Source organism: Nomascus leucogenys, chromosome 3 (assembly GCF_006542625.1).
Source record: "Nomascus leucogenys isolate Asia chromosome 3, Asia_NLE_v1, whole genome shotgun sequence".
Lineage (NCBI taxonomy): Eukaryota > Metazoa > Chordata > Mammalia > Primates > Hylobatidae > Nomascus > Nomascus leucogenys.
In genome coordinates, this window is record NC_044383.1 from 11,034,048 (window position 1) to 11,056,294 (window position 22,247).

The 22,247-nt window shown below is 49.9% G+C and overlaps 2 protein-coding genes across 2 annotated transcripts in view; both read right to left on the bottom strand.

Annotated features, from left to right (window-relative positions):
- The window catches only part of HTRA1 (HtrA serine peptidase 1), a 53,265-nt gene extending 38,735 nt beyond the window's left edge, over window positions 1-14,530 (bottom strand). The window contains exon 1 of the mRNA XM_003255121.3: window positions 13,905-14,530. Within this exon, the coding sequence (XP_003255169.2) occupies window positions 13,905-14,502 (598 nt within the window). The 5' untranslated portion in view covers window positions 14,503-14,530. The remainder of the gene's footprint in view (window positions 1-13,904) is intronic.
- Window positions 14,531-19,109: 4,579 nt separating this feature from the next.
- On the bottom strand, window positions 19,110-21,329 carry ARMS2 (age-related maculopathy susceptibility 2). The gene is given in 3 exon segments (XM_003255047.3): window positions 19,110-19,136; window positions 21,006-21,223; window positions 21,226-21,329. Coding segments are annotated over 3 exon segments (321 nt in total). The 5' UTR covers window positions 21,302-21,329.
- Between the last annotated feature and the right edge of the window lie 918 nt (window positions 21,330-22,247).

A 22,247-nucleotide genomic window follows, 5' to 3' on the forward strand; every position in this document is an offset into this window, starting at 1 on the left:
CAACGGGAGCAGGCAGAGGAGTGGGGAAAGACAGCACGTGGGCTGCATTTAAATGAGCCGTGAACTGCAGAGAAACACACAGTGGCTTCCTCCTCCTCCAGGGAACTTGGACTATGTTCTCTCAGAGGGTCAGGAGAGAAATCAGTTTTAAAAGTTTCCTAATGGCCAATGAGGCATGAAGCAAAAGGGGATGGGGCCTCCTGTCTGCAAGAGGGGTTGCCTGGGGAAAAGAAAAAGCAGCACATATGACCCAGTGAATGCAGCAAAGCTTCCCCACAACACTCATTTCTTTCTCAAGTTTTCAGTTTGAGTGGCTGCATGCTGTCTGCCCCGCTCCATTAAATTCCAAGGAAACTTGTCAGCCACGGCTCCAGCCCAGAGCCCGGCCCAGCACTGGTCTGGGGCATGGAGGCAGCAGAAACAGAAGCGAGACCTTGCACATTCCGGGAAACCAGACCCCCATTCTAATCGCTGCTGCTGGTACTGCACATTCCAGGGTGCTGGGGACATGGGCACAGAGGGGCCTGTGCGACTGGATTTCCTCGAACTCTGCAAAGAAAATGCACAGGAAGGACAATGGCATTGCTAAGTGGTGGCCCAGGCAGCCAGCTGAGGTCTAAAGGAAACCTGAAACCCTATGCACCATCAGGGCCACTGTCTGCAAATCTAAGACACGGCCAATGGCCCTCAGACCTGCTCTTGTTAAAATACACTGAACTCACAAGCAGGAATTATTATTTGTTTAAAAAGGCTAAAATTTGAATGATGAATGACCACGCTCTGTCTTTTGTATAGAAATAAAGAAATTCAGGAGAGTTTCGCGTGGCCTCTTTTCTTTTAATGAATCAAGGAGGAAGAGGCGGGGGAGCCGGGAGCCTGACCTCGACTTTCAGCACACATTGGCACTTCCAAGTGTTGGCAGCCCCTCTCTTTCCGGGACAGTCTCCCAGACGGCTCCAAGTGGGAAAAGCTCGCCGGACGCCAGACCTCAGGCTGCTCCTCCGTCCTGCATGTCCCGGGTGCCTTGAGCAGTAACTGTTGCAGGGGCTGGGCCAAGACTACAGCAGATGATGCCTGGAAAAGTCTGTGGCAGGTGAAGTGAAGGAGGAAGACTTACCCAGAAAAGGCTAAGACAGTCTCTCTCAAATAGAGCAGATTCGAAACGTGCTTTCGGGGGGCACCTGGCCAGCTGGCTGTGAACCCCTCACTGTGCTGTCAGTCACAAGCACAGCCTAGATCTGCAGCTTTGGCTTTACTGGGAAAAGATGCCTTTTCCTGAACAACTGTGTTGTTGTTTATGTTGTCTGTGTTTAAAGATGCCTCTCATTGAAAATCACTCTTCAGACTCACTGGCAAAAAAAAAAGAAAGAAAATTGTGTTTTTCAGTCCTTGCTTGATCTATTGGGTTTGATCGGTGCTGTTACTTTCGATTGTCTTTTCTGGACTATTTTATGTATTAGGGAAAAGCTTCCAATCAATTCCACTGCGCAATTTTTTTTTCAGATGCCTCCTGAATGCCCAACATGATGTGTCTATTATTATCTTCGGGGAAACAGCTGACTGCTCGGTTCACAAAAACACCATTAACTTTGCTCTTGATAAGCGTCTGGCCCCGGTCCTGACCTTCGCAGATTTCTCAGCTGGGTTCGCTTCCTGCGCCGACTCCTCAACATAGGTTGTTATGTCTGGAGCTGCCGGGGCTGTTCAGTCTCCCTAGCCCTCCAGCCTCTGGCCGCGGACTGGGAGGCAGTGCCCACCCGGGTTGAGTCTGCCTCCCGGTGCAGGAGGAGGGCCTGAGGCTACAGAGAGGAAGAAGAGACGCGAGGGAGGGAGGTGACGGTGAACGAGCCCCTGTATCAAGGAAGAGGCCAGTTCTTCTAAGCAGTACCCAGCCCCCATGCGAGGGGAACTTGTGAAACAGAGACAGACGCCAGAAGGAAGCTTTGGCTCAAATAAGAAATGAAAAGTGGTCCCGGACCCAAAACAAGCCACTTCCCCTTCCTGGGCCTCAGTTACCTCAGTGGTAAGATGAGGGGGTAGGCTAGACGGTTTCCGACATCCTTGCCAGCTCCAAAAAAGTTCTATGATCTAATAAATCTGAAAAGTGCATTTCCTCATGTTTTCCTTTCAGTGCGTAATCCCTATCCGTATAGAATATTCTTGGTTTTAATGCTGGCTTCCTGAGTCAGGTGCTACAGTTTCTTCCAGTGGAACCAGTCAGTATCGCCTCCGCAGTTTAGACTTTCGCAGTGACTTTCCGGGCTGAAATTAGGATTCCCCATCAGGGAGGGGAGATAAAATAGAAGTCTGGTCTCCCTGTATCCATAAAAAGGCATATTTTTAATCATAAAATGGAATGAAATAATGATCCATGCTACAATGTGGACAATCTTGAAAACATTATGCTAAGAGACAGAAGCCAGTTACGTATTGTTTGATTCCGTTTATATGAAATGTCCAGAATAAGCAAATTCATAGAAATAGAAAATGAACCGGTGGTTGCCTAGGGCTGGGCAGAGGAGAAGTCTGGGGTGGCTACTAACGGATACGGAGTTTCTTTTTACAGTGATGAAAGTGTTCTGGGGCTGGTAGTGATAGGTGCATGACTGTGAATACATAAGAACAGCAAATTGTACACTTTAAAGGGGTAAATTTTATAGTATGTAAATTATCTCTCAAAGCTGTTTTAAAAAGAAAAATAATAATGTTCTTTGTTTCTTTTTACTTTTTTAATGTGACTACTAGAAAATAATTTTGTATATGCAGCTCCTGTTATACTTCTGCCTATGTGTACAAAACATTTGAATAAATATTTTCATCACTTTTCAAAACAGACCAAATCAGTCTGGCCTCCTCCCGCATCCTGGACAGAGCTGGCATCCGAGAGGCTCAGTGCAGTGAGCCCTGGGCTGGGCTTCCTGAGACCCGGGTTTTCTGTCGCCTCCTAGCTTCTGACCTCCAGCCTTCAGGTCGCCTCACTGGTCCCAGGCTGCTCGCCTGAGACACGAGTGTTAGAAGGATGAGCCGACAACCACCCAAGCCCCTCCCAGGTGAGACTGTCTGTGATCACAACTCACCCCCTCCCCAGGTAGAACCAAATTTTAAAAGTGCTCATTATTCTACCCCAAACATTGCTCAACTCTAAGAGCAATCAACCTGAGAATAAAAGTAACCTGTAAGACCAAAAAAGGAATCTAACAGTGAGCAGAATGACTGGGGTTTGGCACCATCTTCTTCCATTATTCCTGAAGGATTGCTTTTGGGAGAATTTCTTTCAGTGACTTACGAGGTTGAAATTCTAGAGCTGATGGCAACAAATATGGCTACAACCCTTCTGGAAAATAATTTGGCAATTTATACCAGATCCATAAAAATTCCATATCCTTCTTTCCAGTTTTTGTACTCCTTAGTACCTCTCCTAAGAGAATGACCCTAGATACAGAAATCGCCATAAACATGAAAATGTCCATCTCAGGATTGTTTAACATCGCAACCTTGGCCCAAATGGATGTGAACAGGGGAACAGTTAACCAAATGGTGGCAACACTTGGGACAGAAATGATGGAATTAGGCCAGGCATGGTAGCTCATGCCTGTAATCCCCACACTTTGGGAGGCTGAAGCAGACCAATCACTTGAGGCCAGGAGTTCAAGACCAGTCTGGCCAACATGGCAAAACTGTCTCTACTTAAAAATATAAAAGGTAGCTGGGTGTGGTGGTGCAGGCCTGTAATCCCAGCTACTGAGGAGGCTGAGGCATGAGAACTGCTTGAACCCGGGAGGTGGAGGTTGCAGTGAGTCAAGATCGTGGCCTTGACTCCAGCCTGGGTGACGGAGCAAGACTCTGTCTCAAAATAATAATAATAATAATAATAATAATAATAATAATAATAAAGAAATGATATTTCTGGGGAGATGGTGATGGTGAAATATGAATCTTCTTAATTTTTCATAGGATTAAATTACATTTATAATTTTAAACAATTGAGATAGTCATCAAATGTATAAATGTCATTTTCCATCATGTCTAAAAAGTAGAGAGAAAAGATACAAAAAAAGAGTCTTTATGCCAGGAGAGGAAAAACCTGTATATTCTGCTCAAAGAAAATCTAACCACAGCTGAAAAGACATGAAAGCATCTCAGTCCTCATTCCATGTTTCCACCATGATATTTATACTGATATTTTCCCTTCAGCAAAATTATTATAATTACCATTCAAAGGCATTTATATGTGCTTGTAACTCTTGAAGGGAGACATCAGTCATCAGATGAATAGTTTTTTAGTCATCTTCTAACCCAAGGAAATTATTTTAGGGAGAAGTAGGGAGAAGGGTTTTCTGCAACCTCATTTTGATTAGAGAGACTAAGGGAACAAGGCCTGTTTCTCCAGCCTTACAGGAAAACCATGAGCATGGACCGTGGCCTCTCCCAAACACCTAACTTCTCCAACAGGAGGATGAGGCTGAGATGGGGAGGGCTCAAAGGCTCAGCCCTGGGTCTCAGGACGAACAGACTCCACACTGGCCCCTACAGATGAGCTGTGCGGCTTGTGAGAGTCATGCTCCCATTGGCTCCCTCAGTTTCCCCCACCTGTGAAGTGAAGGGTTGAGCTCTAGGACCTGCCAGGCCCTTCACCCTCAGGTTTCATACTCTGGGATTCTGTCTTTGCTACAAGTCAGTTGGTGGCTTTGGGAAGCCACCAGTGTCTTTACAGGTAAGGCGGTGTCCTTCATCCACAAGATGCATGAAAACAGGGAGTTGATGCGGTCAGAGATGGGTGTGAAAGGTCGGAGCAGAATGATATTTTTCAGCGGGCAGAAGGACTATATGTTTGGCCAATGATGGGAATTCCAAGGGAACAGACTGTAAATGACAAGTGTCACAGAATCCCACAGACAGAACGATATCCATGCACGTGGTCCTTCCCAGATGCTCTCAAATCTTCACCCTTCCTCCTGTGCCTCCTCTGCTATTATCAGACTTTTCCTACTGGGTTTCATCCAGTGGGGCTAAACCACACTGGGCTATATTTTTCAGAGCCACAAATGCTGGTGGAGAGAGGTCAGACTGGGATCTGAAGAACCTCAGCTCAGGCCATTTCCTGACCAGCAAACATTAAACAGAAAGTCGGCCTGAGAAGAACACAGGATGCAGGCCACCCCGGGAGGAGCGTGTGCTCTCCACGGTGCAGGCAGAGACGGCTGTTTGCTTGATATAATGATTGGGATGCTGATGTTCTGGACCAAAGCAGCTGCCCTTGGACATGATGGTGGTGAACGCTGCATTTGGCCTTCCTGAAACAGAGAGTCAAGTTCAGTCACTTTGGCCAAGAGCTATCATGTCTCAGTAGGACAAGAGAACATGCCCAGAGGAGACCCATGCTTTGACACCCAGGAGGCATATTACTATTTCCATCCTTCCGGCTTCACTATTCTTGGTGTTGGCTCTATCAGGAATCCTGGAAGAGTCTGGAATTGCCAACTAGAGGTCCTAATCTCTTACAGCTTCAATGCTTTAGGACTCCTAAAGCACTGAAGCTTTAGGAGTTGACAAAGCTCCTTCATATTCCTTATATCATTGGACTTTAATGCTTTAGGATTCCTAGCACTGAAGCATTAGGAGTTGATGAAACTTCTTCATATTCCTTATATCATTGGACTTCAATGCTTTAGGATTCCTAGCATTGAAGCTTAGGAGTTGACAAAGCTCCTTCATACCCCTTATGCCACTGGACTTTCACAGTATCCTGCTGATGTCTCCTGGGCAGCATCATTGTCCTCCTGTTGTAGATGAGGAAACTGAGGCGGGAGGGAGTCATCCCAAAGGCCCAAATGGGGCTAGGACCCAGGTTTTCTAACTCCAGTGGTTCATCATGGAGACCGCAATTCAGTGTTTCAGAATAGACTCAGGAGACGTCAACACTTCTCTTTCAGGAATTAATAGATCAGTAGGCAGAAAATCAGGAAGGATACAGTTGACCTGAACGGCACTATCAATCCACTAGCCCTAAGTGACATTTATAGAACACTCCATTCAACAACAACAGAACACACATTCTTCTCAAGCACACAGGGAACACTCACCAAGACAGACCACATTCTAGACCAGAAAATGCATCCTAACAAATGTAATAGAATAGAAATCATACAAAATATGTTCTCAGCCCACAATGGAATTAAACTAGAAATTAATAACAGAAAGATAGCTGGAAACACCCACCAAATATTTGATGAATAAACAAAGCATTTCTAAATAACACTTGACTTAAAGAATGAAGAATAGTTTGGGAGTGAAACAGACATGGGCTCAAATCCTGGTTCTGCCTCCTTGCACTGGCTGGCCTTGGACAAGTTACAGCTAACCCCTAGGAGCCTCTTCTGTAGCCTTAGCTAGGAAGCAAGGATAATGCCCTGCCTCTCTGAGTGGCTACAAGATAAGAACAAAGCAAGGCCCATAACACAATAAGCACAGTGCCCAGCTCCCACAGAGCACCCAGTGGCAGTGGCTCTTTGGGTCACTGTTCTGTTTGGTGACATTTCCCACCGCCCTAACTGTCCTGGAGAATACAATATTCCTGTATAGCTCACTCTGCGCCACAGAAAAGCAGATGTGACCGCTGAACACTGAGGCTTCCCTCCCCTATATCTAGCTGGCAAGATTGCCCATCTGCCTGGGCAATCCCAACTGTGTCCATCCGTCTCCACCAAGTGGTGACTGCGCTTAGAAAACTGGCACCAAAGAGACAGCTCTTCTTAGTCACAGGATATGAGATGACTCATGTGTTGGAAGATCGGGTAAAATCTTGCCCAAGACTATGTGAGAAGGAATTCTACGGCGAATCTCATCAAACTTTGAGAAAAAAAAAAAAACAGCTCATCACAGAGATAGGCCTATTATCTTTATTGCACAACTAATGAAAAAGATGTTCCTGAGGTTTGAAAATATTGCACAAGCCTCTGATTCATTAGGACTGAGGTTGTTCAATTTGGAAATTATCAGAAACTCCAGCCACAACAATATGCCCTCAGAGACTTTTGTGTGCACAAGGAGACATAATTATCCTGTGGCGAGGGACCAGCTGCTGTCACGGGACACTGCGGAGGGTTGTTTTTATGAAACGTGCTTATTCGACAATTTGTCCTGGAATCTAAAATAATAGGGTATCCATGGACTCCCAAATTTGCCTTTTTTTCCTTCCTTAAGATGTGACAAATCTTTCCTTGTGAGGAATTCCCAGAACATGGAAACCAAACCAAGCATCATTCAAGAAGGTCCCAGGGCTTCTATAAACTGCCGTCTCCTGGGTGTCACAAGCTCCAGGGAGAGTTATCGAGATGACATCTGTAAAATCCCAGGCAGTCCAGACATGCAGCTCTTAATTCAAGAGAAGCCACACACTGGTCACATGATATAGACAACAACTGGGACCTCAGAGGGTGACAGGCAAAGCAACTTTGGATACCTCTGCCCAGAGAACTTTTTCCAAATATGAGATGGCAAATTCCAAGTCAGCTCCCGGACAGAAGTCTCACATCACCCTCCTTCTCTGTGAAGGTTTCCTAACCCACCCACCCACCTCATCCCCAGGGAGACAAGAGTGTCCCAGCACTCCTCCCGCACAGCTGACTCCTTTGTCAGTGCCTTGAAGGTGATGATGATGATGATGACAATGACAACATGCTAATATTGCCCGAGTTCTAGCAATGCATCAGGCACGTGCTTCGCGTTTCATATAAGGAGATCCTTCCATTCTGCAATGCCCTAAGAGCTATGTATGTATCTGCTATTACTTCTATTATCTTACTGATGGGGAAACGGAGACTTAGAGATGAAACCCAAGAAACGCCACACATCCAGAAAATGGCAATCCGACTTCAGAAGCCCAGCCCTTCAGCTGAGCATCATACTATCTACCACAAGTACCTTGAGATCGGGGCCACCAGTCCTTACCTCTGAGTCCCCATACCTGATACGCTTCTGAGCACACAGTAGATGTTAAACAAACGCTCTGAATGAATTTAGAAATGGAACTCTCAGCACTGACTCCAAAAGCTGAACTCTGCACCTTTCCGGCAGTGATGGACATGCCTCTTCACAGCCACTTACTTCTGTCCTGAGGCGTGTTGTCCTGGCTAATGTCCCCCTGTGGTTCTAGGCACACATCACCAAGTAGTGCTGAATCACTCTAACTTCCATGCCACTTCCAGGAGCCTTTTGGAAACACATTCAGAATGGCTACACTTCTTGGTTTCTCTATTAATAGCATTTTTCTTTCTTTTCTTCTTCTTTTTTTTAACGGCAGAGAAGGTGGAGAAGGAAAAGATGAAATGACACAGGGGTATCTCACTTCAGACGACCTGAAGGCCTCGGAGCCCCAGGGAAGGAGCAAGGGGTGTGAGCTCGTGGAAGCTCATCTCTTGGGACGAACATGTCACCCCTGTGGTCTCCCGGGGACTTTCAGCAGCCAGTACAAAGCTGAAACACAAAGCAACCAGGCTCAAGATGGGTCACATCGATTCGATGCCAGCCTTGGCTTTAACCATCAATAATTTAGGAAAAAGAAGTAGCTCATAAGGAAGCCTCCCCAGCCTTTAAATTAGGAATGAGGTGACCACAACCTCCTCAGAGACTTGTTTTCTTACAAAAATCACAGACCATTCTAGTTAAAAGGAGCCTCAGAGATCAACTGGCCCAACCCCCTCACTGCCGAGGCTCCAAGAGGTCGAGGGAGCCGTTACCTGGTCAGGTAACACGCCACGAAGGGCCAGAGCCGCTTGCCCTCAGCCCCTCCGCCCCAGTTGGCCTTCCAAGGAACCCTCACCCACTGCCAAGCTCACCTCTTCTTCAAATTAAGCCTGACCAGAGCTATTTATTCACTTGAAATATAAGCTCATGGAAAGTCTGATTTCTGAATCCAAGGCATGAAACTCATCCAGGATCACACAGCTCCAAACGGAGAATCCAGCCCCAAAGCGGAGGCCGTGAGGCTTCTGACCACAGTTAGCTCATGGTGCCTGCCACCATCGCTTACTCAATGCAGTTATTTTAAGTTCCAATGCAACCCATTTACAGCTCTCTCAGTGGAATGAAGTAACTCAAACACTTGGTTTTTGAGCTTGTTAACTTCCTAATTTTATGAAGCCTTAATATTTTAACTCTTTAGCAAAACCAACAGAGCAATAAAAGAAGGCAGCCGACCAGAGCAGGCAGAGACCCATAAACTGCTCAAAAGACCTCCAAATTTCCAAGTTTTGGGTGACTAAAAGCTGGAGATTCACAAATGTTTCCACCCACCCTGCCCTAAGATGAAGCTCAGGTCCCCGGCACACTTGTTTTTTAACCGACAAAAGGTGTATTTGAATTGCCAATAGTGGAAATGACTCTCTAGCAAACTGCCCACTTTAACAATGGAAAAATGCAACCCCAGGGAAGCAGTGACTGTATTTTCCCCCATTGTATTGAATATAAGTTACCTGTGGGCAGTGACTGTGTTTTATTCAACCCTGTCTCCCCAGATCTCAGCACAAGGTTGGCACTCAGCTAACAATGATTGCTTGTTTGAGGCTCCCATGAAAGAATCACCTAAATAAAGTACATTTTGGCACGCGTGCGGTGGCTCACACCTGTAATCCCAGCACTTTGGGAGGCCGAGGCGGGTGGATCACGAGGTCAAGAGATCGAGCCCATCCTGGCTAACACGGTGAAACCCCGTCTCTACTAAAAAAAATACAAAAAATTTAGCCAGGCGTGGTGGTGGGCGCCTGTAGTCCCAGCTACTCCGGAGGCTGAGGCAGGAGAATGGCATGAACCCGGGAGGTGGAGCTTGCAGTGAGCCGAGATCACGCCACTGCACTCCAGCCTGGGGGACAGCGCAAGACTCCATCTCAAAAAAAAGTAAATTTTACAAACAGTCCAGGGCTCCAAGAAGTAAAGCAACCATCTAAGCCCTTGGTTCTTCACCAGGTATGTACATACAGCCTCTGCTTTCAGAGGCTCTGGGGTGAGACCAGGAGCAGGCCATCCTAAAATCCTCCAGGGGCGGAGTTTCTGGGCACCCCTGCAGCTTGTAGACCTCCAGGCTTGTCTGGGCTGCTGTATGGAGTAGGGTGGGCTTTCCTGGAGGATGTACTAGGAGGAGAAATGGATGAGGCTTCTGCTGTTTGGGAAGTCTGTTTCAGGTCTTGTTCCTGGCTTCTGGTCCATGTTTTAGCAGAGGTCCAGAATCCTGACTGGTCTTTCGGGACATGTGGGAATCTGGAAGGGCTTTCTCTCTTCAAGAGCAGTTTGTCTGGATCTCTGGCTTGGAAACAGCCTTCCTACAGTCCCTCGGCTCTTTTTGCTTTTCTTTAGTGAGGGCTACACTGACGGCAACTGGAGGCAACCTTGTCTTCAGGCTCCTGAGCCTGCTAAGTGAAGGCTGTGATCTGTCCTGTTCCATCTCAAAGCCACAGCCATCTGGAGCCCTGTTTATTTCAGCTATTAGCTGGGGCTTAGCTGGGGTTGGTTTAGAATCTCTGTTGCTCTGTCAACAGCACAGCATGGTGGTTATGAACGAGGCTCTGGTTCCAGTTGTGTGGGACCACTAGTCCTGAGCAAGGTACTGCTCTGTGACTTAGTTGCCCAGCTGTAACCCAGGGAAGACTACAGCACTCACTCATAGGACTGTCAGGAGGAACAAATGAATTAGTATGCACCCAGCACAGAATAAGCACAACATAGATGTTAGCCCTCATTATTAGTATCCTATTAGTATTTCACTTCCTTTCTTTTTTGTAATCATCTGACCAGTAGAGCTGGAGATGACAGATCTTTGTTCTCTAGTTGAATTGTATACTTTCCCATCCAAACCCTGCCAATGCATTGACTTCTGAAATAGATGATTTGCCTTCATTTCCAGAGCGGCGAGCAGAGATGTTCTCTGAGGTCTATTCATTAAACAGCTTACAGATGAAAGTGCTTTCCTTTGAACGGTGACACACAAAGATCTACTGTGACCCAAAGTGCCAGTCACCTCCCTAGGAACCCCTGATCTGATGACATTTCTACCTCTCATCCCCTGGCATGCTCTGCCCCAGACAAAGCCTCCTTATAATATTTGAAATCGCAGCGCCCGCTCCTGCCTCGAGCGCTCTGTCTCCAGATCTGTGTATGACTTGCTCCAACTCCATGCCTTTAGTCAAGTGGCACCCCTTGAAAAGGCTCATGTCCATTGCAGCTAAAGTAACTCTCCCGCCAATCTTCGAGCCAGAGCAGGCAGCCAATTCACCTCATTTAACAGTGACGTCAAGTGACCTGCCCGTGGGCACCAGCTGCTGAGTCCTGGAGCCTGGCTTGGACTGAATGAAGTCTGCTGGCTCCCAGGCGCCTGTCCTCGGAAACACCTCCGAAAAGTCAAGGGTGGAGTGTGAGATCCAGAGAGGGGGCGCAGCAAAGCAGTGTCTTCCACTAAGGAAAAACAGAATGGCTGCGTATCGCAAGCACCTCCCGTTTGTCTTCATTCATTCATTTATTCATTCACTAATCCACTCGTACCAAGTGCCTCTGATGTGCCAGACAGACAAACATGCAAACGGTGTCAGACACCCTACAGAGCTCAATAAATATTTGCAAAAGAAGGAGGGAGGGATAAAAACAGCATTGTACCCACTCTGTCTCTCCCTCCTTTCAAAGCCACCATGCTTATCCCTCTGTGGCTGTCCCCTCACTGGCACACCAGGAGCCCGCTGTGAGCCTGATGGCCAATGGGGGACCTGTTTTCCTCCACACGGGGACTCAGCCAACTCCAAAGCTTGTTAAGCAACTTGCCTCACTAGCAATAAATTAGGCAGCTCGCACAGTGCCAGCAACTCAGGACCCCGTGCAATGAGACCACAAACAGCGAGACCAGTAACAGCTGGCTTGTTTTGGACAAAAACATGCTTTTTCAATGTTGTCGCCTCACACCCAGATTATTGCAGTAGTCTAAACTCTCCACCCTGGATGCATTCCTCACTCCACTGCTGGGTCAGCCCTACACTACACTAGGCTTTGAGTTGCCCCAGTTCAAGAACATCTGCGCACAGGGCACGGGGCACAGCCAGCCTCTTCAGACCCGGGACTCTGGCCACCAGCCTAGCTCACTCCTGCTGCCCTCCCCAAACGTCCCCCAGCCACACTGATCTATTCACCTCCAAGCAAGTCTTAGGCTTTGCGTATGCTGTTCCCAGCTCTGAGGGGGATGCACGTCCAGCCCACCAGGAAATTTACAGCACCTGACCCCTCTCCCACACCCTTCGAGTTAAGTGCTGGGCTGACTCCTCTGAATGAGGCTGTCTGGGTTTAAATTCCAGCTGAGTGACCTTGGGCAAGTTTTTCAACCTTAGTTCCGCTATCTGTAAAACAGGAATGAGAGGCTGGGTGTGGTGGCATCCGCCTGTAGTCCCAGCCACTTGGGAGGCTGAAGCAGGAGAATCATTGAGCCCAGGGGTCGGAGGCTGCAGTAAGCCACGATCACACCACTACACTCCAGCTTGGGCGACAGAGGGAGACCCTGTCTCTTAAGAAAAAGAGAGAGAGAGAGAGGAGAAACTCCCACCTCGTGAGACCAAATGAGGTCACAGAGGTAACACACCCGGCACACAGACTGGGTGATCAACAGGCGTGTGCTATCATCATGCCCATTCTCAAGTCCGCAGGATCACTTCTCTCCGGGACAACTCTCTACTGCCTAACTAGGCTGAGTTTCCCGAGGGCTGGGCTCCTGTGTTGGTGAAATACACAATCTCGAATTTCACCCAGTTCGGCTCTGGCACCTTCCCGTCCATGTAAGCCAAACTATGCTAAGCCCTAGTTGGTCACACTGAACCACATTCCTATAAAGTAAACTCTAGACCAGTCCCTCTGCACTCTGCTCCCCTATGCCCCTCTCCTGGCACTGCCCGTGTTGAGGAGGCAGCGCTGGGGTCGGGCAGCAGCCGCATGGCTGTCTGGTTCCTACACCGCGGGACTGGCCGCCGCTGAACTCGATATTATTTTTCCACATGGCCCCTGCCTGAAGATGAGGAGCATCTCTCCGGAAGGTCCCGCGAGAGAGTTAGACATTGCTCCACTCCACTCCTTCCCGCATCACCACCATCTCCCCAGCCAGAACAGGTCCTGTGTGCGGCAGGAGGAACAGAGGGGTAGACTTCTTCCTCATCACTAACCCGGTCCCTTCTCCGCCTCTGCAGATTTCGTGATCCAAAGCCCGATTCAGCTTATTCAAAAGGAGCCACTTTCATTTTTGCAGGGCTGGCTCAAAACGAGGAAAGCAAGACCGGCAGCAACGCCGCCGAAACGAGTGCGGCGCCAAACCGTTCCCTGCTCGGGGTAGACTTTTTGGGGAAACTCCGGGGCGGGCCGGCAAACACTGTTCCTTTCCAAAAGAGTTACATACAGTTTTCACGGAGCGGTCCCGTGATCAAAGTAATGAATTTTAAAGGGGACGGAGGAAGTAAATACAAGAAAAAGCAACGGAAATGACTTCTTGTGGTCCTGAAGCCGCTCTGCGAGGCGCCAATTCCCAGTCCTGAACTTCTCTCCTCCCTTTATGCCCCCATTCCTCTTATTTGTCCTGCGGTCCACGCGCTGTGTGGCTGCCCTCAGGGCACTCCGTGGCCGGTCGCCCGGCGTCTCGAGCCCCAGAGTGCAGGCCGGGCGCACCGGCATCGTTTGGGCGCAGAACCGGCCCCGGGCTGGGCGCGAAGCTCGGTTCCGAGGCAGCCCGCGGGAAGCCGCCACCCCGGGGCCCACCTGCCTGTCCCCGAGAGTTGCCCTGGCCACCCCACAACGTTTCGCTGCCCCTCAGCCTGCCCACCAGTCCCGCAGAAGCAGGTCCGAACTGGGATGGAGAGAGTGGGGAGCTGCCCAGGAGCGCGGCGGAGTACCTTGGCCGCAGGCTCCGCGCTGCAGGACGATGACCGGCGGCCGGTGCAGCCTCTCGGAGCGGCGGCTGGCGGCGCGCAGCTGGCACAGGTTGGCGTAGGTGTTGGCGTCGCTGCCGCACACCGGCTCGCTGCTGGCGCACACACAGAGGCCGGCCTGCGCGCGCCGCCGCACCGTGGCCGAGGCTGGCACCCCAAAGGGCACCACGCACTGCAGCCCCTCGCCGCACGGGCCCTCCTGCAGGCCGCACGCGGCGCCCTCGGGCGCGCCGCACACCTCGCAGCAGCCGCACGCGTCCCGGGCCCGGCCGCCCTCACAGTGCTCCGGCTGCGGCGGGCAGCGCGCCGGCTCGCAGCGCTCTGGGCACCCGGCGGCCAAAGGGGCCGAGCGGCCGGCCCGGGACAGCTGCGCCGAGGCAGGCGCCGCCAGCAGCAGCAGCAGCAGCGGGAGGAGAGCGGCGCGCGGGATCTGCATGGCGACTCTGGCGGCGGCGGCGGTGGCGGCGGACAGGGCGAGGGCCGGAGAGCGGCGCCGGGAAGAGTGCGGGAGGGCCACGGGGGCAGCGGGTGCGAGTGCGCGCGGCCGCGCGGCCCAGCCCATTGGCCTCGCAGCGGTGACGAGCCGCCTTGGGGACGGGCACGGCGCCCGGGATGGGGGCTGGCCGGATGGCGGGAGGGCGGGCGGCTGGACCGGGACCGCCCGCGGAGGGGGCAGGGCGGTCGCGCCCGGGCACGGCGGAGCTGGTGGGGCGCGGGCGGGGCAGCGCACAGGCCCGCCCTCTCGCGGGACTCAGTTTCCCCGTCTGCGCGCCCCACATATTCGCCTTCCGCAGGTTCTCTCGCTGAGATTCGCGTCCTACAAACTAATGGAACTTTGCAAGGGGGCCCTGCGGCGGCCCCGCGTGGGAGCGCCCGGGAAAGTTCCTGCAAATCGCCGGACTGGGGGCCCGCCCGGGAGGCTCGGACTGGGCCGGGCAGGGACTGCAGGGGCCTCTGCGCAGACCCGGGGCGTTGCGGCACCGCGGACCCCGGTCATGCGCTGGTTCTGCCCCCAGTACGCACCACGCGGGACCCTGACCATGGGGCCTGTGCGGCCGGACGAAGGCAGCGTCCGCGGAGCTGGCAGAAAGCCCGCGCCCAGACCCACAGTGAAGTGATAAAAGCAGAGAGCAGAAGTAATTCGAATAGAATCCTTCACACGTCTGATTCTTTTAAAAAGTTGTTGTGGGTGGCACGCGTGTCCGTATTCACCGAGAGCTCAGGAAGCGGCTCGGAAGCTCGTAACTGGCGAAGGTGGAGCGGTCTCAGATGGGAAAGGGCTTTTCCCCTGTTTGAATTTTTCCCCACGTGCGTGATTATTTCAAAACACTTTTGTTATCAAAAATTTGATTTCCCACTGGCGAATCTTTGGTGCATCCTTTGGGACAGATGCGAGTCTGAGAGTCATCAGGAGGGCCGAGGGCGACCCTGGAGGTGGGTCTGGGTGCCCAGGCAGCACCAGGCCTGTGGGCAGTAGTCCTGGGTCCACACTGAGCAGATGGGCACAGCTTGTGTCCAAGGACCTGAGAGGAGGCGGTTCGCCCAGCCCTCATCCCGAACCCTCAAACCTCCACCCCCACCCTGGGCAGAGGCACTCAGGGTTGGGTGGGCCGACAGGGCTGACTTTGGGGTAGAGTAGCATGGGAGGGGGCTGGGGGCCTGGGGATTTTAATATTCTTCTGTATTTGGGTTGTTCCCTTGTGCACACGTTACTTTTCCAATACAAATAGTTTAAAAAGTAAACTCCAAATACTTATAACCCCCCTCAAAGCACCTTCCAAATATGAACCTTGTTAATGCCCAAGGTCCAGAGGGGTCCCCCAGAAAGGCCCAGGAGCCTGGGGCATGGGAAAGCTGTCGGGGTCCCCATTCTGACTCCCTGGACTCCAAGCGATATTCCATAAAGCCAGGGCCTCATGGCTGCGGGAGGGAGGCCTTGACCCAGAATCCATTCAGTCCTGGATACTGGAGAGGCAGAGGCCTCTGCTGATGAGAAGCCCTGAGTTTCTGCCTAGCTGTAGTTAACCACAAAAAATGCGGGGGCGGGGGGTGATGATTTTCGAAGTCCATCAGCAAAGAAAGACTCCCCACTGCAGTCCTGGGGCAGATGAAATTAAAAGGACACGTGGTGGTGAATAAATTGGTGATAACTTATTTTTGTCGAATTCTCTTATTTTACAGAGGAGAAAACTGAGGGCCAGAAAGGGTGACTGCCCTGAGTGTCATGCCACAAGTTGAGTGCTGGAGCCAGGACACCTTCCAAACCGGCTGTGCCTGCCTGCAAGCCCCATCCTCCTCCATCCCCCTGAGCAGCCAGACTGCAGAGGGAATGAGCGGACCGAAAACAGTGTGGCCGCAGCTTCCCCATTGCTTTGCGGGAGGTGGAGGGAGTTTCTAGGCTCTTTCCCTGTCGGGGAATTAAGTAGCCGGGGGTCCCACTGAGTCTTCACCACCCTCTCACCCATTATCCACCCCTCCCCCACCACATATACACTCTGCTCCCCCAGTGCTGAATAACTTGCATTTTCTGGAACATACCTTTCTGCTTATGGTCTCTGTGCCTTTCTTTGCCCACATCTCCCCTCTTCTTGAAACACCCCTCCTCCCCTCCAGCATGGGCTCATGTGACCTAGAGAAGCACGTGGGAGCCCTGTCAGCTGGGGGACTTGGGTTCAAATCCCACTTCTGGTCCTTAAGTCTGTGACCCTGGGCCTTTGTTTAATAACTGGAGGAGTTTCATTAGGAAAATGGCAGTGACTGCATATGTCCCTGGAGTGACTGATGTGCCACCCACAAGCTTCTATTTGGTCAGTGCTGGGTCCCATCGTCCCATCTAGCATGCTCCTCTTCCATCCTCGTGCCCCCACTCAGTGCCATTGCCTCTGCCTCTCACCCTCTGTGCTGCTGTTCCTGCCCTCATCACCTCCTCCCTAGGGCACAGGCCCCGTCTTCTTTATCCCTGAATGCCCCAGTGCCAGCACAGTGCTTTGGCGAGTTACCCAGCACTGGGGCAGTAGAGTGTATGTGTGGTGGGGGAGGGGGTGGAGAATGGGTAAGAGGGTGATAGAGACTCAGGGGGACCCCCAGCTACTTTATGCCCCTGAGGAAGTGTCAGCTGAACTGGACCCACTCCTGTGATGGTTCACAGCCTAGAAGAGGCGTCTGTAACCACGGTGACCAGTAAGCACAAGCCATGGGGCCACCTGGCTGTTCTAGAGAAGGAAGACAGCACTACCCTGAGAGCCATGCTGGTGGCTTCATCAGGAAGGGAGTCAGCAGGGGGAGGACTGGGGGACCAAGCGGTCCCTAAGAAGCAGAATTTGCAATACCCAAGGTTTTAGAAAGAGCAACCTGGCAGGGCCACTGCACAATGAGATCACAGGCTCATCTCCCAGCTGTGAGTGCAGCTCACTCCACCTGCTCTGACCCAGGCACGGGTCATGAAGAAGACAAGAAGCTCTACAGAGGGGCCTCGAGAAATCCTTCGAAACAGAGAAATCAGAGTCTTGCTGGAAGGGTTGTGGGCACCCTGCACTGTCCACATGGGAGGCTGTTGGTGTGTGTGCCTATGTGTGTCCATCAGTGGGTGCACGAAGAAGGAAATGGTAAGTCCATTGAAACCTGGCCTCGTGGGCCCATCACTGACCTTCCCTCAGTCCTAACGTCTCCATATCTGGAGGTAATGCTTTCAACCTGCAAGCGTTGCTCTTTCTCTCTTTTAGATTCTTCCCCATCTGCTGCCATTTATAAAGATGTTTTCTTAAAAGGAGCATTTTTCTTTTGATACATCATGAAAACTCATTTCTCACTCACCAGGCCTTGGCACAGTATTCTAGAGAGGATTTTTCCAGAGAAAAGGGGGCAGTTTTGAAGCCAAACAGGCGAGTTCCCCAACATCCTCTCTGCAGCCCTCATTTGCGGCACTGAAGCTTTAGTTTTGAACAGGGCCAAGTCTATTCATGAATAATGAACAATGAAACACCACAGCTGCCAGAGCCTTAATCACGAAACGAGGCTTCTGAATAGGAATGGAGCAGCCATGTTTGTGTTGCCCAGGAGGACGATTTCCCACTCCAGGCCTCTGTTCTCCCAAATGTACAAAGGACCCAGAATGCTCAGGGGCTCCTATTGCCTTTCCTAAGTCACAGGATCTAAGATCTAAGGAGCTGTATTAATAATTTTGGCTCCTCCTATAAGCTTAGCCTATCACTCTACTGCTCAGTAATTTCCAGGGGCTCTCCATGCCAGTAGAATGAAGTCCAAGCTTCTTACCCTGACTTCCAACGTCCCCCATGCCCCTCAAGCCAGGTTGTCCTCTAGATCCAGGGTGGTGTAATCCATCCCTACTCATCCATTCTCCCATAGCAACAGAACCCCGGCTGGGGCCATGCCAGCAGGTAAAAGATGACTTCTCAGCTGGTTTCACCCCCTTTCCTCAGAGTGCCAGGCCCACTCCCATCCCCTTTGGCCACCCCAGCATCAGAGGTCATAACCTCTTTTAACAGCAGGTACACCCTGATGACAAACCCACATCAGTTCAGTTAGGTTCGGTTCAGGAAAAATTTCCTGAGCCCCTGCTACAGGGTAGACACTGCTAGACACTGTAAAGCAGTGTTGAATGATCAAGCCCCTGTCCTCAAGAAGCTCAAAGTCTAGAATTTTCTGCAGTGATGGAAATAATCTCTATCTGTGCTGTCCAAGAGGGTAGCCACTAACTACATGTGACTGCCAAGCATGTGAAATGCAGCAAGTGCAAGGATGATCTGAATTTTTATTTAATTTTAGTTAATGCCTATCACATGGGAGAGAGAGGAGGGTAAGAAAAAAAGGCAGGATGACAGGAGGGAATGCAGTGACAGAGAGGAATCCAGATGTTAGGAAGAGACTGGGCTGCATCTCAAGGGTTGAGAAGGATTTCACCGGCTTCACAGAGCAGAAGATGCATCCAGTTGGTGACGACGCGATGAGTCCGCCCAGGTGGGGAAATTCCAAGTTGCACAGTGTGGCCGCAGGCGGGAAGAGAGTCCTGCAGACAGTTGAGGCAGCCGGAGGGAAGGGGACTGGTCTAGGTTGTGAGGGACTCCCTCTGTCCTCCTCAGGATTTTTGGCTTCACACTGATGCTGATGAGAAGCTCTAGTTGGCTTTTAAGGAGATACGTTTTGGCAGAATCACCTTGCTGCAGTGTGGATGATAGACTGAAAAAAAAATAGATTTAGTAATATGCATCTTTAAATATAGACACATGACTGTATTTTATGTTGAGGAGCACTTTAAATTGAAGATGCAGTTAATGTAACTCAATAGGGTAAGAAGTATAGATATTCCATTCGTTTTGTAACAATTAATTTATTTCTGTATGATCTCTTCAATGTAGACCCCTACTTCAAAAATAGGACAAAGGTGAGGAAGTTCAAAATATTTTTGAGAACTTTTTTTTTTTTTTGAGACAGAGTCTCACTCTGTTGCCCAGGCTGGAGTGCAGTGGTGCGATCTTGGCTCACTGCAACCTCCACCTCCCAGGTTCTAGCAATTCTCCTGCCTCAGCCTCCCAAGTAGCTGGGATTACAGGCGCCTGACACCACGCCTGGCTAATTTCTGTATTTTTAGTAGAGATGGGGTTTCACCATGTTGACCAGGCTGGTCTCGAACTCCTGACCACAAGTGATTTGCCCACCTTGGCCTCCCAAAGTGCTGGTATACAGCCGTGAGCCACCATGGCTGGCCTATTTTTGAGAATTTCTGAAGCACTTTAGAATTACAATATCAGCATTTCTTTTTTCTTTTTTTCTTTTTTGTGTGTGTTTTTTAGATAGGGCAGCCTCTCCAGCCAGAGTAGGCTCAGAGACTCCAGTACTAGCATTTCTAATATCAAATCAAAACATTCATGTCTATTAGTTAAATAAAGATACTTAAAAGCCAACCCCAGGCCTGCTGCTGCTCAGTTTCCTTTTAAGCCTTTAAATTCTACGTATTTGATCTATAATTCAGATCTTTTATTAATTTAGGCAAACCCTTCCCCTAAATCAGTTGCATGAGACCAGCAGTCCATCTTTGCATTAATTGGCTCCTTCCAACATATTTGCTTTAGAAAATTAAAAGCATGGCAGGTGATCAAATTTTTCACTCTCCGTGGTAAAGTATCAGACAGATACAATTCAAACAGAGCCCCAGGCAGCTACCAAAAGGTCTTGGATGACAGCTTGTCAATTTCTGTCACTCGGGAGCAGCTTGAAAAGCTGAGCGCGCTCACATTTAGAACATGCTGCCATTTAGGCAAAATGGTTTAACATTGAATCAAGGACATTATGAGCCAGAATTTTAAATCTGCTTATAAAAAACAAAAATTAAGAGAGGGAAGGGGTTCAACCTTTGAGTTCTGTCATTTGTCTAATTATATAGTACTACGGCAAGCACAAAGCGCCACAGTTCCGTAAGCGTTAGAAAGCATTTACTAAGCTTATTTGGCAGCATGGTCTCTAAGGTGCTTGATGTCTAAGCTTTAAACCAACGTGACCTAGAAGGCCCAGATTCTTTCTCTACAAACTTGCATTGTTGTTTTCTTACACATACAGCCAAGGCATTTTTTTTAATCCATAAATGAGCAGGAAAAATGAGCGTTGGAAAGCAGTGAGAATGGTACAGCTTTCTAAATGACTCCTCTAACAACCCAGACAAGAAGCAGGCTGAGGTTTCCACCTCCTTCAGTAAACCCTAAAGCCAATTCACCGGCTTGAGGGGCCACTCGGGTGGCTTTCTATAGGCTTTGGGTTTCTGCTCACCCCATCACTTTCTCAGACCTACTGCATCTTCTTGTTTCCTTTTTCTGGCATGTAGCAGATGCATTGCAAGTATTTACTGATATTCCCAACTCTCCAGCTATTCAACCAGAGGAGGGCTGAATTGACCCTGGGCCCTGCCTTGGCCTCCCTGTGGCCAGTGGTGCTCAAACCTGAGCATGCATCAGAAGCACCTGAAGCCTGGTTAAAATGCAAGCTGCAGGGCGCCACTCCAGAATTTCTGATTCAATAAGTCTGGGGTAAGGCCTGATCATCTGCATTGCTTACCAGTGTCAGGTGGTGCTGAGGCTGCTGGAACCCAGAGGAGGTTCCAGCAAGAGAGAAGAAGGCTGGTAAGCAGAGCTCAATGTGGACTTTAGCAGCTGGGATCATGGAGTGCGATAAAGACAGTTTGCTCCTCTGCCTGTCACTGGCTCCTTCTCCACCAACTCCAGTGTCCAGCACAGACTCTCGCAGAGTGGAAATGAAGGACACAGGAACCACTGCGAGGACAGACTTGCCATCTCAGGCCCTCCTTTCTCCTCCACCTCAGTTACCGTCGGTCCTGGGTGTAGGTGCAGCATGTAGGGTACAGGGACATGACGATGTGACAAAGGTGCTGTCCCCTTGCCAAGCCAGCTGCCATCTCACTCAGCCAGGAGCACTGTCTTTTCCTGTCACACAAAAATGCCCCCAGGAGTCAGGGCGCCCTGATAACTCCACCCTGAATTGTTGGGTGGTCTCAGGCAGTGTCCACCCCTCAGTCCTGCTCTGCCAGAGGAGGCAACAGAGGTCCCTAGTATCCATTGAAATCATCTGTGAAGCTTTTTAAAAATGCAGAGACCCAGGGATTTGAAAAAAAACCTTGATTGTAGATCATAGTATTGAATGAATGTTGATTTTCCAATTTTGATCATGTTACTGTGGTATGAGAAAATTTTTTTTTTAAGAAAAACACACTGAAATATTTAGAAATAAAGGACGTGCAACTTAAAGCCTGCAACTTAAATGTTTTAAATGTTTCGCATGCTTTACATGTTTCCAAGAACTAGAATGATGTAGCAAGGGTGGTAAGCATTCAGCAAATCTGGGTTAAGGGCCAATGAGAGTTGTGGGGGTTTTGGGGTTTTTTTGTTGTTGTTGTTGTTGTTGTTTTTACTATTTTTCAACTTTTCTCTAAACCTAAAATTATTTCAAAATAAAAAACTTCTTCTTTTTTTTGAGACGGAGTCTCATTCTGTTGTCCAGCTGGAGTGCGGTGGTATGACCACAGCTTACTGCAGCCTCAACCTCCCTGGGCTCAGGTGATCCTCCTACCTCAGCCACCTGAGTAGCTGGGACTACAGCTACAGATGTGTACCACCATGCCCAGCTATTTTTTATATTTTTTGTAGAGACCAGGTTTTGCCATGTTGCCAGGCTGGTATCGAACTCCTGAGCTCAAGCGATCTACCTGCAAAACTGCTAGGATTACAGGCATAAGCCACCAGGCCCAGGCCCCCGACCTTTTTTTTTTTCTGAGACAGGGTC